The following is a 14188-nucleotide window of genomic DNA, read 5'->3' on the forward strand; positions in this document are numbered from 1 at the left end:
GGGAAAATTAACCTGGTGAAAAAGACAATTAGAGTTATGAAATGAGAGTGGTCCTGTAGTATTTGAAGGGCTATGTGGAAAAACTAGTCTAATCTCTAAGCTTGGCCACAAAGGGTAGAGGTAGGAGCAGTGAGTAGAAGTTGTAGAGGGGCAGATAGATTAAAAACAACAACAGCAACTTCCTTAGAATAAGTTATTATTTAGTTGTTTTCAATCATGTCGGACTCTCCATTACCAAATTTGGGGTTTTCTTGGTAAAGATACTGGCTGGAGTGGTTTGCCATTTCCTTCTCCAGCTCATTTGACAATTGAAGAAACTGAGGCAAACAGGATTAAGTGACTTGCCCAAGGTCACACAGCTAGTAAGTGTCTGAGGCTGGATTTGAATTTGGGTCTTCCTGAGTCCGGGCTAAAGTGTTAAAACATCCCTTAAGTGGAATACAGCACCTTGGGAAGTAGTGGGTTTTCCCCTCACTAGTATTTGAAGACCGCTTGTTCAGTATGTTATGGAGTTAATTTTTATTTGAGTGTGGGTTGGTAATGATGGCAGCTGGAGTCCCTGTCTACTAAGAGATTCTATGACTTGAGCAAAGACTAGCTCCCCTGAGGCTGCGGGTGGTGATGATGATGATGATGATAGGGAACTCAACAATGTGGTCTAGTTGTGGGCTCAAAATAGAAGGCTCAGCCCTCGTAGCTGCTTCCCCCAGAGAGGAAAACAACACTCACCCAGTGGCTTCTATTCTTTTGTGCATCCCACATCAACTCGGCACAAAGCCACGTCACATTAACTTCCCACTTAGCCTCCCCCTGGAATCATTACACAATTCCCCTGCCTCCTAAGGCAATTCGAATTTTCCTTCCCACCACAGTAAGCTTTCTACCTCAACCGGCTTTAATCTGGGTCTTTAGAAGAAAGCTGCATTGTAAATCCAAGCTGTCATTACTAATGATCATGACTGATGATAAACCCCGGAGAAACGGCATCGAATTAGTGGATAGAGAGCAGGCGGTCAGGAAGAATTTCAGGGTTCAAGGCCTGCCTCTGATCCACCCTGGCATAGTTAAGTCACTCACATGCCTTCAGGGCACTTTCAGTGCCCGGGGCAGCTCTGCAGAGCAGAGGTTTCTTCCCTGGGAGTTCCTTATAACAACTCTCCGAAAAGGAAGGAAGAAACCATAATTTTCCTGGTTTCTATCCTTTTCTACAGGAGTTTTGACCATCAGCCAGATATCCCTATCTCACCTCTTGTACAAACAAGAGTCTTTTCTGTCAAATATTGATTCCCCCTCCCCCGAGCTCTTTCTTTCACTGTTTATGTTTTATCTGGGTCATTTGAACTGGGGAGAGAAAAATCTATAAAGAAACATGTGGGGTCATGGAAATGTAGCGACAATTACTTGTTGCAAACCTTTACATCTGTAACTTCTGGTCTTTGAGGCTCCTCAGGAAGTGGTAGATGGGGTGTGAGTGAGGAAGAGGGCTGCTGAAATAGAAAAACTCCTCCCAAGCTGGAATCTCTATTTCAGAATCCTGAGCCCCCTCTTGCTAAGTGGCCAAACAAAATTGAGATGATCCCGCCTTACTCACCGTGCTGTAGGGGCTAGTGATATCTCCTGGACACAGGGGATAAAACTCTGTGTGGCCTTGAGTCCTGTCAACTTTGAAATTCAAAGAGCTCCAAAGCAGAGTGGTGACTGTGTTAAAAAAAATTTCTGTATTTATATGTTTATTGATAACTTCTGTTTCAACATCACATACTTTTCCAACTATATCCCTCCTCCCTCCTCTATCTGGCTAGCTGCCTCTTGTTACAAAGATTTAAAAACAAGGAAATAAAAGCATTCTGCACCAGCCATGCCTGACAGCAAATGCAATACTTCATACTCCTATTGCAATGAAAGGAAGGAAGTATATTCTTTCAAATGTCCTCTGGGGCCAAGCTTGGTCATTACAATTTTACAACATTTAGTTTCTTTTTATGATTCTTTCCATTTACATTGTTGTAATCATTGAATAAGCTGTTTCCTGGTTCTGTTTCCATCACTCAGTATCAGTTCATTTGTCTTCCTGTCCTTCTCTGAATTCTTCGTATGTGTCATTGCTTGTAGCGCAGCAACACTAACATTCATGTACCACCATTAGTTTAGCCATTCCCAATTGAAAGGCACCTACTTTGCTTCCATAAAGAGTGCTGCTATAAATATCTTGGCATATATGGAACCTTTCTTTCTGGACCTTTTGGGGTATATGGCTGGGTTTTTTTTTTTAAATTAACCAAACACAATATTTTGTTTCCTGTCCCAATGTAGGAGGCCGCATGGTAACGTGGGTAGAGGGCTGTCTCAGAGTCAGGAAGATCTGGGTTCAAATTCTGCCTCTGAGACATATTGAACATGTAACTCTGGGCAACCATTTCTCTAAGACTATACGTTGCAGAGCGGTTGCTGATCTGTGTTGGTAAAGAGAGTTTCCTTATTAACAGTTCCTTACACTGATGAAGACAAAAAGAAAATTTCTTGGAAATTTAGAGTTTATTATAAATTAGTAGAGCTGTCATTTAAAAAGTAGCCCCACAGTAGACTCCAACAGACAGAATATTTTAAGACCTTATTGATTCAAATTCTGTTCATTCCAAATGAGTGAGCTAATGTTGTACTGTCCATGAAGAAAGAAAATGAAATAAAGGAAATGAAGTTGTAGAATGAATGTTTAACCTACTTATGAGGCAGATATGGATTTTAGAAATTTCCATTTCCATAAAAATCGATGTTCCATTTTTGTTTTTGTTTTTATTAAACTAGCTCCTTTAACAAAAGAGCTTTTGTTGTTCCAATTACTTTAAGGATGGTAATATGATGTAACTACATGTCTTTAATAAGATAATCAGACTGGCCATTCCACATTATCCAACCCTTTTATGGTGGTGAGGCAGGGAGGGTGAGATTTTCACAGTCATACCTATGAAATTGATCAGCTACTGGAAATTACTACAGAGAGGCTATGTGGATTTTGAGCCTAAAAGGTACTCCATGACCATGGGCTGATTTCTACAAATTAGAAGAATAACAGGAAGGAGAAATGTCAATGAGCCCAAATGGTTCTTGTGCAGATTCTTATGTATATCTGGCAATGGGAAATAGAATCTCCTTGAACAACTAGGCTTTTTTTTTCCCTTAAGGCAGTAAGGGTAAAGTGACTTGCCCAGGGTCACACAGCTAGTAAGTGTCTGAGGTCGGATTTGCACGCAAGTTCTTCTGATTCCAGGGCCTGTACTCTATCCACTGCACCACCTAGCTGCCTGGGACTGGGCTTTCTTATTCTTCTCTGAACATGATACTTCATCTCCGGGCTCCATGTTTTTGCTCCCACTGTCCCTAAGTGTAGAATACTTCCTCCTCACCTTCCTCCTACCTGGCTTCCTTTAAGACTCATCTCATATTCCCATCTTCTGCAGGATCCCTCTCTGCCTCCCCCTCCCCCTACCTGGTTAGTGCCTTCTCTCTGAGATCATCTTCCACTTCTTTTGTTTCTGTCTTGTCATGCACCTAGTTAATTACATACAGGGGTGTGGTAGTAAATGTTTAACAACTGGCTATTCAAAAAGAAGTGCGAATTTGACATTTTAAAGTTCAATCTGTATATTAACACTTTCTCCATCACTTTCTGAAGTCTAGACAATCAACGAACGATATGTCAAGCCCTGATTTGCAGAGTTCAGCAGTTTGCCAGCTCGTGCTGAAAATCGAAGTGCTGGCTTCTGTATGTGCCTGCACATGCGAGGGAAGAGGCTGTGTTTTTGCCTTTGTATCTCAAGCACTTGTCAAAATTCCTTGTACATCGTTGTTGAGTCGTTTTCAGTCCTGTCTGACGCTTCGTAATCCCGTTTGGGGTTTTCTTGGCAGAGACACTGGAGTGGTTTGCCATTTTCTTCTCCAGCTTATTTGACAGAGGAGGAAACTGAGGCAAACAGTGACTTGCCCAGGGTCACACAGCTAATAAGTATCTGAGGCTGAATTTGAACTCAGGAAGATGAGTCTTCCTGACTTCAAGCCTGCCACTCTATCCATTGTACCACCTAGTTGTACATAGTAAAGGCTTAATAAATACATGTTTACTTACTAGCTGATCATAAATATTCTTTCTCTGACATATCATTTCTGTCACATGGGATAGTTGGGGTAGTTTTATGATATTTTAAAATTCAGGTTAGAGAAAGAAAGTTGAGGTGCTTTTTGGAAAGAGTATTTTCAGTATGTGGTGTAGTGGAGAGTCGACTATATTTGCTGACAGGGGACCTGAGTTCCAATGTCACCTTTTCTTTTCTTTTTTTTTTTCCAGCGGGAAGGTTCACCTTCTTTATTATTATTATTTTTTAGGCAGTTGGGGTTAAGCAACTTGCCCAGGGTCACACAGCTACTAAGTGTTATGTGTCTGAGGCCGGATTTGAACTGAGGTCCTCCTGACTTCAGGGCCAGTGCTCTATCCACTGCACCACCTAGCTGCCCCCAAATGTCACCTTTTCTGCTTACTAGTTGTGTGACTGTGGACAAGGCCCCAAATTTCTCTGAGCCTCAGTTTTCTCCTAAGATGAAGCATTTGGACTCTTGAGGGTTCTTAACCTTTTTTTGTGTAACGGCCCTCATCGGCAGCCTGGTGAAGCCTTTGGACCCCTTATCAGAATGTATTTAAGTGCCTAAAATACATAACGATACGAAGGATCCCAATTATATTGAAATACAGTTATCTAGATATTAAAAAAATTCAGTTCTCAGATTTCAGGTTAAGATCCCTTGGACTAGATACATGACCTCTGAGGTCGTTTCCAGCTCTAGAGGGGTGCGCTCCTGATCTCCGGCTGCCCTGGGGTCATCTCTGTCTCACTTTTTTTTTTTGCCACATTGACCTTTAGTGGTAAGTAACTCAGGTTCTGATAACCTGTTAGGTTATCATCATTTGAAGTCTTTATGTAAATATGGAAGTAAATTGTATTCTATGTATTCCAAGTGCATGGTGATTTCCTGCCTTTGGCCAGTCCCTGTCTTAATCAGCCCTGACTGATACCAGCTGAGATTGCATGAAATTGTAGAGCCCAACCAAGAATGCTTGGCACAATATGTCTGGGTCAGCCCTGAGGAGGGAGGTGAAGATCTGGAGCCGGTATGGATTTTTTTCCCCCTAAGAATCCCAGAACACTTTATGGACATTGTCACATTTGTTTTCATGTCTTCTAGCGAGAGACGAGTTTGTAAGTGGGAGACAGTGCACCAGAAAGTTCGAGATTCGTGTGGCAGAGTTATTCAGAGAGAGCCTGTAGATCTGTTGTCTTTGCTGTTGAGTCATTTCAGTTGTGTCCAACTCTTCGTGACCCCGTTTGGGGTTTTCTTGGCACAGATTCTGGAGTGGTTTGCCATTTCCTTCTCAAGCTCATTGGACAGGTGAGGAAACTGAGGCAAACAGGGTTAAGTGACTTACCCAAGGTCACACAGCTAGTAAGTGTCTGAGGCTGAATTTGAACTCACCAAGATGAGTCTTCATGACTCCAGGCCTGGTGCTCTATCCACTTGGAACATAATTCCAAACTCTGTTCTGCCACTCTGAGGTGATCCTCGTGTCAACATCTGCATGGTGCCTGCCCCGTATGTATTCTGGCCTTTGAATTCTGACTTGATGAAGCTAAGAAGGGGCTAAGCAGCATAACCAGGAGGTCTGTGCTTTTACCCATCCCAGGTGCCAGTCCACAGCTACTGGTAGTTAGTGCCAGTTTGGGCTCATTTCCAGCAATGAGGAGGGCAGAAGGCTTGAACTCCATCTGAATACAGTGGACAGAGAGGCATGGGAAGGAATTCAGTTAGTTTGGGGAGTTGCTTCCACTTTACTCAGGTCCTTTAAAAAAAGGGGTTCCACAAACATAAAGACAACCCTTGAACTAAGCTTCTATGCCTTTGAATCATTTGGGGTTCTCCCTAAGTTCCTGATTATCAGCGTGAGGTCTCACACTAATCTTGCCCAGTTCAGTCATTCAGTTGATAAACATTTATTAAGTGTTTACTATGTGCCAGGTGCTGTGCTGAGCAATGGGTTTGCAAAGAAAGGCAAAAACATGATCCCTGCCTTTAAAGAGCTCACAGTCTAATGGGGGATAACACACAAACGATTACGTACATAGAAGATATGTACAAGGTAAATTGGGGGCAGTCTCAGAGGGGAAGGCCTTAGCAGCCCGAGGGGGTAGGGCAGCCAGGAAAGGCTTCCTGAAGAAGGTGGAATTTGAGCCTAGTTTTGAGTACTTAGTATCACATATCCTAGGACTGTACCGACGAAAAGTTTCCCTTGTATTATTTCATTGTTTGGATTAGGTCTGTCTTTGTAGCTAGATTGTCATGTTCTGTAGGGCAGAAGCCATCTTTCTACTTCTCTGTATCTGCCATGGTATCATGGCAGTAGGATGATGGGCATGGAGCAGCTGTTTACTAAGGGATCCCTCTAGCCTTATAGCCTCTCCGTCCAAAAGCATGGAATTGGAACAACTCAGCTGGCGGTGTTTCTTTTTTCCTCTATCTGAAGGATCCAGGGAACAGCTCAGCAAGCCAAGCCTCTTCTTCACTGGGTCATGAGTATAGATGGCCTTGTCTTTTCTTCCTTTCTCTTTAATCAACAAGTCTTTATTGAACACCTACTATGGGCAAAGTATTGTGCTGGGTGCTATCTCTTGGTGCAGTGGACAGGTCTGTAGGTGCCTACATCAGAGATTCTTTGCCTTCCATTGAAGCAAGAGAAAGGTTACTGTGGATTATGGGCAGCTGGGAGGTGACCTTCTAAACTCTAGTAACTCTACCAGAATCTATTGGATTAAGTATGAGGGCTGAGCCAAAGTCCCAGGGTTACAAGAGAGGGTTCCCATTCAGCCTGGGTGGTCTGTTCATTCTGTCCATGGATAAGAGGAGATGGTTCTCATTCAGCTTAGATTAGTTTATTCTATCCTACACTTTCTATGTGTCCTTTTGTTGGCAATGAGAAGATGGCATGTAGGTCAACTCTGGGGAAGTTGAGTAGTAGATGATAATAATAGCTATGTAGCTATTATTTGTAGCATTTTAAGGTTTGCAAAATGCTTTATGAATATTATTTTGTTTTATCCTCACAAGAACACTGGGAAATAGGTGCTATTATTATTCTCATTTTACAGATGAGGAAACTCAGGCAGACAGAGGTTAAGTAACTTGCCCAGGGTCATACAGCTAGTGTCTGAAGTCAAATTTGAACTCTGATCTTTCTGACTCCAGATCTGGCACTCTAGGCACTATGGCACCACCTGGCTGCTCTAATCAACTTATTTTCTCTTTCTCTCTTCTTCCCTCCCTTGTGAACAGATATGGACTCTACCTTCACACCTCGAGAATGTAAACTTTCCAAACAAGAGGGGCAAAGCTATGGTTTCTTCCTCCGGATAGAGAAAGACGTCGAGGGTCACCTGGTTCGTGTGATAGAACAGGGCAGCCCAGCTGAGAAAGCAGGCCTCAGAGACGGTGACCGGGTCCTCCGTATCAATGGGGTATATGTGGACAAAGAAGAACACTTGCAGGTGAATGAGACTTGTAGGGGTTCCTGTTTCCTCCATTCTCCTTAACCTACAAGCTTGATTATAAGCTATAACCTTGCTCAATGTATTCTCTGCACCCAGAGATTTTGTCCTGGTGAGGGGTTATGTTTCTGTCCTGTGCCTCCATCAGTCAACCAAGGCAGTTTTCTCTCTCTCTGTTCTCCTTCCTAAGGAGTTAGAGAAGGTCTCCAAAGCTTTATATATTGAAGCTGCCTCTCAAGCCAAGAGTTCCTGCATTTACCAAGGATCATGAGGCTCATATCTAGAATCACTTTCCTCAACCAATAAATTTTAGTTATGTTTTAGGACAACAACCACTGAACAGACTAGATACCTAAGAATGGTTCTCCTCTAATAGGGGCCCTCTGGGCTGGAATTTGATCACATTTGCTGGAGCCTCTCAGGACTAGAAAAACTCTGCGAGGCTGAACCTAGTCTGACTTTGGATCTTCAGGGATAGTTCCACCTGGAGGGAGGATAAGCGGGATGGGAGGTGGCAAAGGCACAGACCAGTACAAGGAAAACATCAAAGCATGTAGAGTGAGGACCCGAGTCACTCAAAGTGAAGTTTGGGCATTTACCATGGTTTTTTCTAGCTTGCTCACTGAATCTCTTCTTCTTCATCTCAGGTTGTGGATCTAGTCAGGAAAAGTGGGAATTCAGTGATATTCCTGGTTCTGGATGGTGCATCCTATGAACAAGCAGTAAAAAAAGGGATAAACCTGAAGGAACTGAGTCAGAACCATGAGGAGACAGCCCCTGCGATGAATGGGGTAGCAGGTGCAGGGAGCCAGCCCCGGCTCTGTTACCTGGTCAAGGAGGGAAGCAGTTATGGCTTCTCTCTGAAAACAGTCCAAGGTGAGTGCACTGAGCTGGAAACCTGCTTCCCAGATTTCTCAGGTAGAAGGTTGCTTTTCTTCTTCCCGGTTGCTTTTTTGTCAGTTTGGTGATTTAATTATCTGATAGCTGTTTTGTTCCCCGGAGACTTTCAAAGAGACCCAACACTTGGATTCTCAGCTGTCCCTTTTAGCTCACGTTTTCTAGGAGGTTGTCATGTGCCTTAGGACCCTTCTTCTTAGAGCCTCCATGACTTGAATATAATGGAGAGGTTTATGTTCCATCACTTTAGGGGAGGCCGGCTTTTCCTCTGGATCCATTCTAGGAGGGTGGGGAATTAGGACAGTCATTTCTTGGCCAGCAATCCCTCTTTTCTCTTACTTTCATAATGTCCTCTCTTATACCAGATTAATGTACTTTGCTTTTTATCAAACTGAGACTGGATACACTGTCTTTTAGGCAGAGTCTGGTAGTGTTGCAGTGTCTGTGCTGGCCAGCTCATGTCAGTGGATGAAAGATGTTAACAGGCTCCAGATTGCAGGTTTGATCCCCTTAAAGGCCAGTTAGCTTCTTCCATGTAGGGAATAATCCTATTTGTGGCCATAGACTCTGAATCTCTCCCTAACCAATGATTTCACAAACATATTTGTGGGTGGGCATCGTAGCTAGTGTCCAATTATATCCAGATTAGTAGATTGTACATTCTCTGTTTTAAATCTAATGTCTCATTTAGCTAGGCTTATTGGTGAACCTCATTGTATTAATATGAAACCTAACAATTAGCATTAGTAAGCAAAAGAGTGAGTACAAACCCATTTTATTATTCCTTTCAGATTCCACACCACTTTGATGCGTTAAAATGACTGTAGTGGGCAGCAGTCATCAGTTAAATGAACATGGGTAGATAACAGAGTTGTCAAGGTCAGAGTCCAACAAACTTATCAACTGAAGGATATTAGCAGGAAGATATGTCTCTTTCACATTGTTGACAGTAATGTCCCTGACTGATGCATGTTTGCCTGAAAAGACCATCCCTTCCCTGGAATCTCCACCTGAAGACTATGTTTTGCTTTGTAGCTCTAGCTTTTGTTTTATTCTAATAGCCCACAGAAATTTTTGTTCACAAGGACCTCATCTCTGGCCATCGGGTTTGCCTCTGTGTAGCTTCTTGGAAGGCACTTTTTGATCCAGTTTTCAAATTCTTGGCTAATCAGTGCGCTCCCTAGATAACAGAATTTGGGGCTGGCTTACATCCTTCTGTTCAGGGGGCTTTGTGCTAGCCTTATAGAAACATGCTTTTTACCAATTCCATCATAACATGCTTCATGAAGATGATCCTCCTGGTCCTGCCATCAACAACGATTCTATTTCTGAGAAGTAGTTTATAGTATCAATTGTTTCCTCAGTGCTCACTCTCTTATGTTCTATTTGTGACTTAAGCTTTAATAGATCCAAGAACTCATCAATGTGAGAAGACATTAGGGGGGATATATAGGAGATGTTGTCAAAGTAGGAATGATAAGCTCTAGTATGAGATTGGCTGTGTAAGCAGTCAAGGATTACATTCAGGATTTTGAGATCAGGTGACTTGGAGGATATTGGTGTCTATAACACTAAGAAGGAGGTTAGAAAGAGGAGAGAGTTTTGGGGGAAAGATGGTAAGTTCTGTTTTGGACACACTGAGTTTGAGATGCCTACAGGATATCTTGTTCAACATGTCCAAAAGGCAACTGGTGATGCTGGACTAGAGTTCAGGAGACAGACTGGGAGCGATATGTAGATTTTGGAATCATCTGCACAGAGAGAATAATTAGACCCATGAGATCACCAACAACCCATGAGATAGTATAAAGGGATAATAGAAGAGGGCCCATGACAAAGCCTTGGGGGGTGTCCATTGTTAATGGGCATGATATGAATGGGGATCCAACAAAGGAGACTGAGGCAGAGTGGTCACACAGGTAGGGGGAAAACCAGGAAATGTGTAATACAGTGATTAAACAACTTTGTTCAGTGCATTCCGGCTAAAATATTTGCTACCCATAAGATTCTTAATTACAACCCACTTGTATTTTAGAGAGGAGCAAGAATTATGAGCAAATCAACAAATAGCTTCTGTGCAGGGTTCTAAATATTGTGCTGTTGTTTTACCTCCTGATGAGAAGCCAGGGTTTTGTTCTTGTTTGCTAAGAAAGAATGGATTATCCACAAAGACGTGAAATTGTAATTTAACTTTATCAGATGAAGTCTCTTCATTTTCAGATGTGAGGGTATTGGTGAACCAGAATTGTGCCCTTCTGCTGCCTGGAATGAACTGTCTTCCTTTCCTTCCACTACCTCTATTCTAGGTAAAAAGGGAGTGTACATGACTGACTTGGTTCCCCAGGGTGTGGCTTCAAAGGCTGGAGTACAATCTGAAGACCGTCTGATTGAAGTGAATGGGGAGAGTGTGGAAAATGCCAGTCATGAGGAGGTGGTTGAAAAGGTATAGCCCAGTTTTGCTGAGGCAGTATTTGCTTCTTATGTCTTCTCTTCTTCAAACTGGTAAGGAGACTTGAAAGGAGAAGACAGATGTGAACCAGAGTGAAGTAAGGCCAGAAGGAATTTTCATACCCTCAAGGGACAGACTGCTTAGTAATACAGAAGAGTTGATGTAGGACCTGGGATAAGGTCTTTGGCCAGTTCCATCTCATTTTGGGTCCAGGGGACCATTGCTCTGAGGCCCTGAGTTTTGACTGGTGAGACCCACCATGTTGCTGCTTTCTAGTCACCTTCATGCCCTACCACTGGCCAGACTCCTTCTCTACCCTTTTTCCACTTCCAGCTCTGGGACCAAAATCAACATTACCTTTCCTAGAAAGGACATGTCAATGGATTACCCCATGTTTCTGCTCACCATTCCTGTAACCTCCCAGTTCAAAACACTCTTTCTTTGCCATTACTCCATTATATATGTTGTCTTCCTTTATTAGGATGTAAGTTCCTTGAGTGCAGAAGTGATCTTTCTTTTTGTATTTGCTTTGTCAGTGATTATACAGTGCTTAGCACATAGTAAGTGCTTAATATATGCCTCTTTGTTCATTCATCCATTCACTGATTGCCCATGTGAGAGCATGTTTATGGAAAATAGTATTTCAAAACATCCTCACCGAAAATTTGAACGAAATCCATGAGGAGATTTTTTTTTGTTTTTGTTTTTGTTCCTATAAGAGACAATAGAGTATAGCAGAGAGCTGGTCTTGAAACCACAGAAATATGAATTCAGGTCCCACGTGACCCTGGGCAAATTACTTAACCTTTTAGTGCTCTAGACGACTCTCTACAACTATAAACTCCAGAGAGGCTGTTGCCTTGCATTGGTAAAGGGAATCTCCTCACCTGGGAGTTCCTGTATTGATGAAATGACAGGTCCAGTCTTTCTCCCTCTATCCTATGAGGACACATATATAAGTTTGAAAGCACAAGAGTTTCACAATACTTTTTTAAAAAGAAAACAAAAAAAAATTTCCCTTAAAGACATATTCTATAAAGTATGTGGTAGGAGATAACTATATAGTGTTATTTAGCGGGGTGTCTGAGGAGTATGAGGTTAAACTGGTCCCTAGATTTCCTAGTTATTTCAGATTTGAGAATTCAACATGGCACCATGGATTATGGAAAGGCATGTTTCAAATATGGACATATTAAACTAGTAGGTCAAATTGATTCCTGAAAATCTAAAAGACATTCATATAGTCCAAGGAGAATCTAGTCAAGTCAAGTTGAATCAATAAGCTTTTATTAAGTGCCTACTAAATACCCAGTACTATGCTAAGCACTGGAGAGACAAGGAAAAGCAAAAACAATCCTTGCCTTCAAGGACCTCAAAATCGAATGGGAGAGGCAACATGTAAACAACTACGTAGAAACAAGATGTCGTTCATTGTTGAGTTGTTTTTAAGTTGTTTCTGACCCTTTGTGACCCCATGTAGGGTGTTCTTTCCAAAGACACTGGAGTGGTTTGCCATTTCCTTCTCCAGCCCATTTTACAGATGAGGAATTGAGGCAAACATCGTAAAGTGACTTGTCCAGGGTCATGCAGCTAGTAAGTATCTGAGACCAGCTTTGAACTCATGAGGACAAGTCTTCCTGTCTTCATGCCTGGGGCTCTATGTACAGTGGCTCCATCTAGTTGCCCCCAAGGAGAAATATACAGGAGGTAAGGCACTAGCATTAAGGGGGCCTGGCAGAGGTTTCCTGTAGAAGAGGGGATTTTAGCTGAGACCTGAAGGAATTTAGGATTTTCCAAGGTGGTCCTTATGGTTGCCTGTTCCTTGTTCCAACACATGTTCTAGCTACTTTTCACATCGACCTCTGTGTATTTCTAATCTCTTTCTCAGAGGAATTTCTCATCTTCTGAAAAAGAAAAAAAAATAGAACTGGAGAGGAAGGTAGAAAGAAGGTACAGAGCTAAGAGGCAAAAGGACAGCAGAACAGAGTGCGGCCTGAAGCCAGGGATGATGTCTCCCCATGCCAGGGACCCCTCCCTCCGTTGATTCCCTCTAATTCATCCTGTATTACATCGATGTCTGTGTGGTCTCTACTCTGTTAGACTGTGGGCTCCCTAAGGTCAGGGACTGTCTTTTGCCTTTCTTTGTATCCCTTGGGCTCAGCAAGGTACTTTCGTAGTGGACACTAAATATTTGTTGACTGACCTCAAAGACAGGGAGGAAGGCATGGAGAAATGCTCTTATTAAGTTCCTGCTATGTGCCAGGCACTTTACAAATATTATCACATTTGATCCTCAGAACCCCATTATCATTCCCATTTTACAGATGAGTAAACTGAGACTGACAAAGATTAAGTAAATTGCTGGGGACATACAGCCAATCAGTTAGGATTTGAATTCAGGTCTTCCTGACTTCAGGCTCTATCCAGGAAGGCTGTAAGTTATGTCAATACATTTAGACAACGTGTCCATGGGGACACAACTGTCTTACATATGCTTCTACAGGTGAAGAAGGCTGGAAGCCAAATTGTGTTTTTGCTGATAGACAAGGACATGGACAAGTACTACAGTGATCATAAGATAAAAGTCAACAGAGAGACAGCCAGTCTGATGCTGCTTCCTCACAAGCCCCGGATTGTGGACATGACCAAGGGAAAGGGTGGCTATGGATTTTACTTGAGAGTAGGCCCAGGGCAGAAAGGTAAGAAGCTTCCAAATTTCTTGGGCTCAACTGTCTGATTCTTCTCTGTCAAACTGTGGCCCCGGGGCTCTGTTAGGCTCCCCTGACACTCTGTGGGGACAACCTGAATCAATCCTTAGATCCGGGTAGTGTCCAATACCAGGGTTCACTTTATGATAGTGGATGGTGGGAATGATCCAAGGCTGGGATTTGGGAGAGAGCAGTTGGCAAAATGACAAGGGATGGGGAGAGGGACTCAGGAAAATAGGACAGGATAGAGTGGAATGCTCACCAAAGGGTCAAGAGGGGGACAAGAGTAGAGAGTGGCAAGTGTAGGGGAGATGGCCTGGGAGAGAACTGAGGGGTTAAGGGATTAGAGGTCATAGAATGGGTGAAGGGTCAAGTTTGGGAAGAGAAGGCAGAGGGATAAGTGGAAAGGCAATAGAGTATGGTCAGATAAGAGGATTTCAGAATTGTCATTTGTTGGTGATGACAAGAACAAAGACATGGCCATTTTCATGTGTGGCTGAAGTGAGGTAGAGGACAGGATTGTGGGAAGTGAGTAGGTTGAGGAACTA

At 42.8% G+C, this 14188-nt stretch overlaps 1 protein-coding gene across 1 annotated transcript in view; it reads left to right on the forward strand.

Moving 5' to 3' along the window:
* Positions 1–14188, forward strand: part of PDZK1 (PDZ domain containing 1) — a 40986-nt gene that overhangs the window by 15274 nt on the left and 11524 nt on the right. The window contains exons 2-5 of the mRNA XM_021003606.2: positions 7375–7586; positions 8234–8462; positions 10790–10926; positions 13436–13631. Of these exons, the coding sequence (XP_020859265.1) occupies positions 7377–7586; positions 8234–8462; positions 10790–10926; positions 13436–13631 (772 nt within the window). The 5' untranslated portion in view covers positions 7375–7376. The remainder of the gene's footprint in view (positions 1–7374; positions 7587–8233; positions 8463–10789; positions 10927–13435; positions 13632–14188) is intronic.

This window comes from Phascolarctos cinereus, unplaced genomic scaffold, assembly GCF_003287225.1.
Source record: "Phascolarctos cinereus isolate Bilbo 61053 unplaced genomic scaffold, phaCin_HiC Scaffold_5;HRSCAF=322, whole genome shotgun sequence".
NCBI lineage: Eukaryota > Metazoa > Chordata > Mammalia > Diprotodontia > Phascolarctidae > Phascolarctos > Phascolarctos cinereus.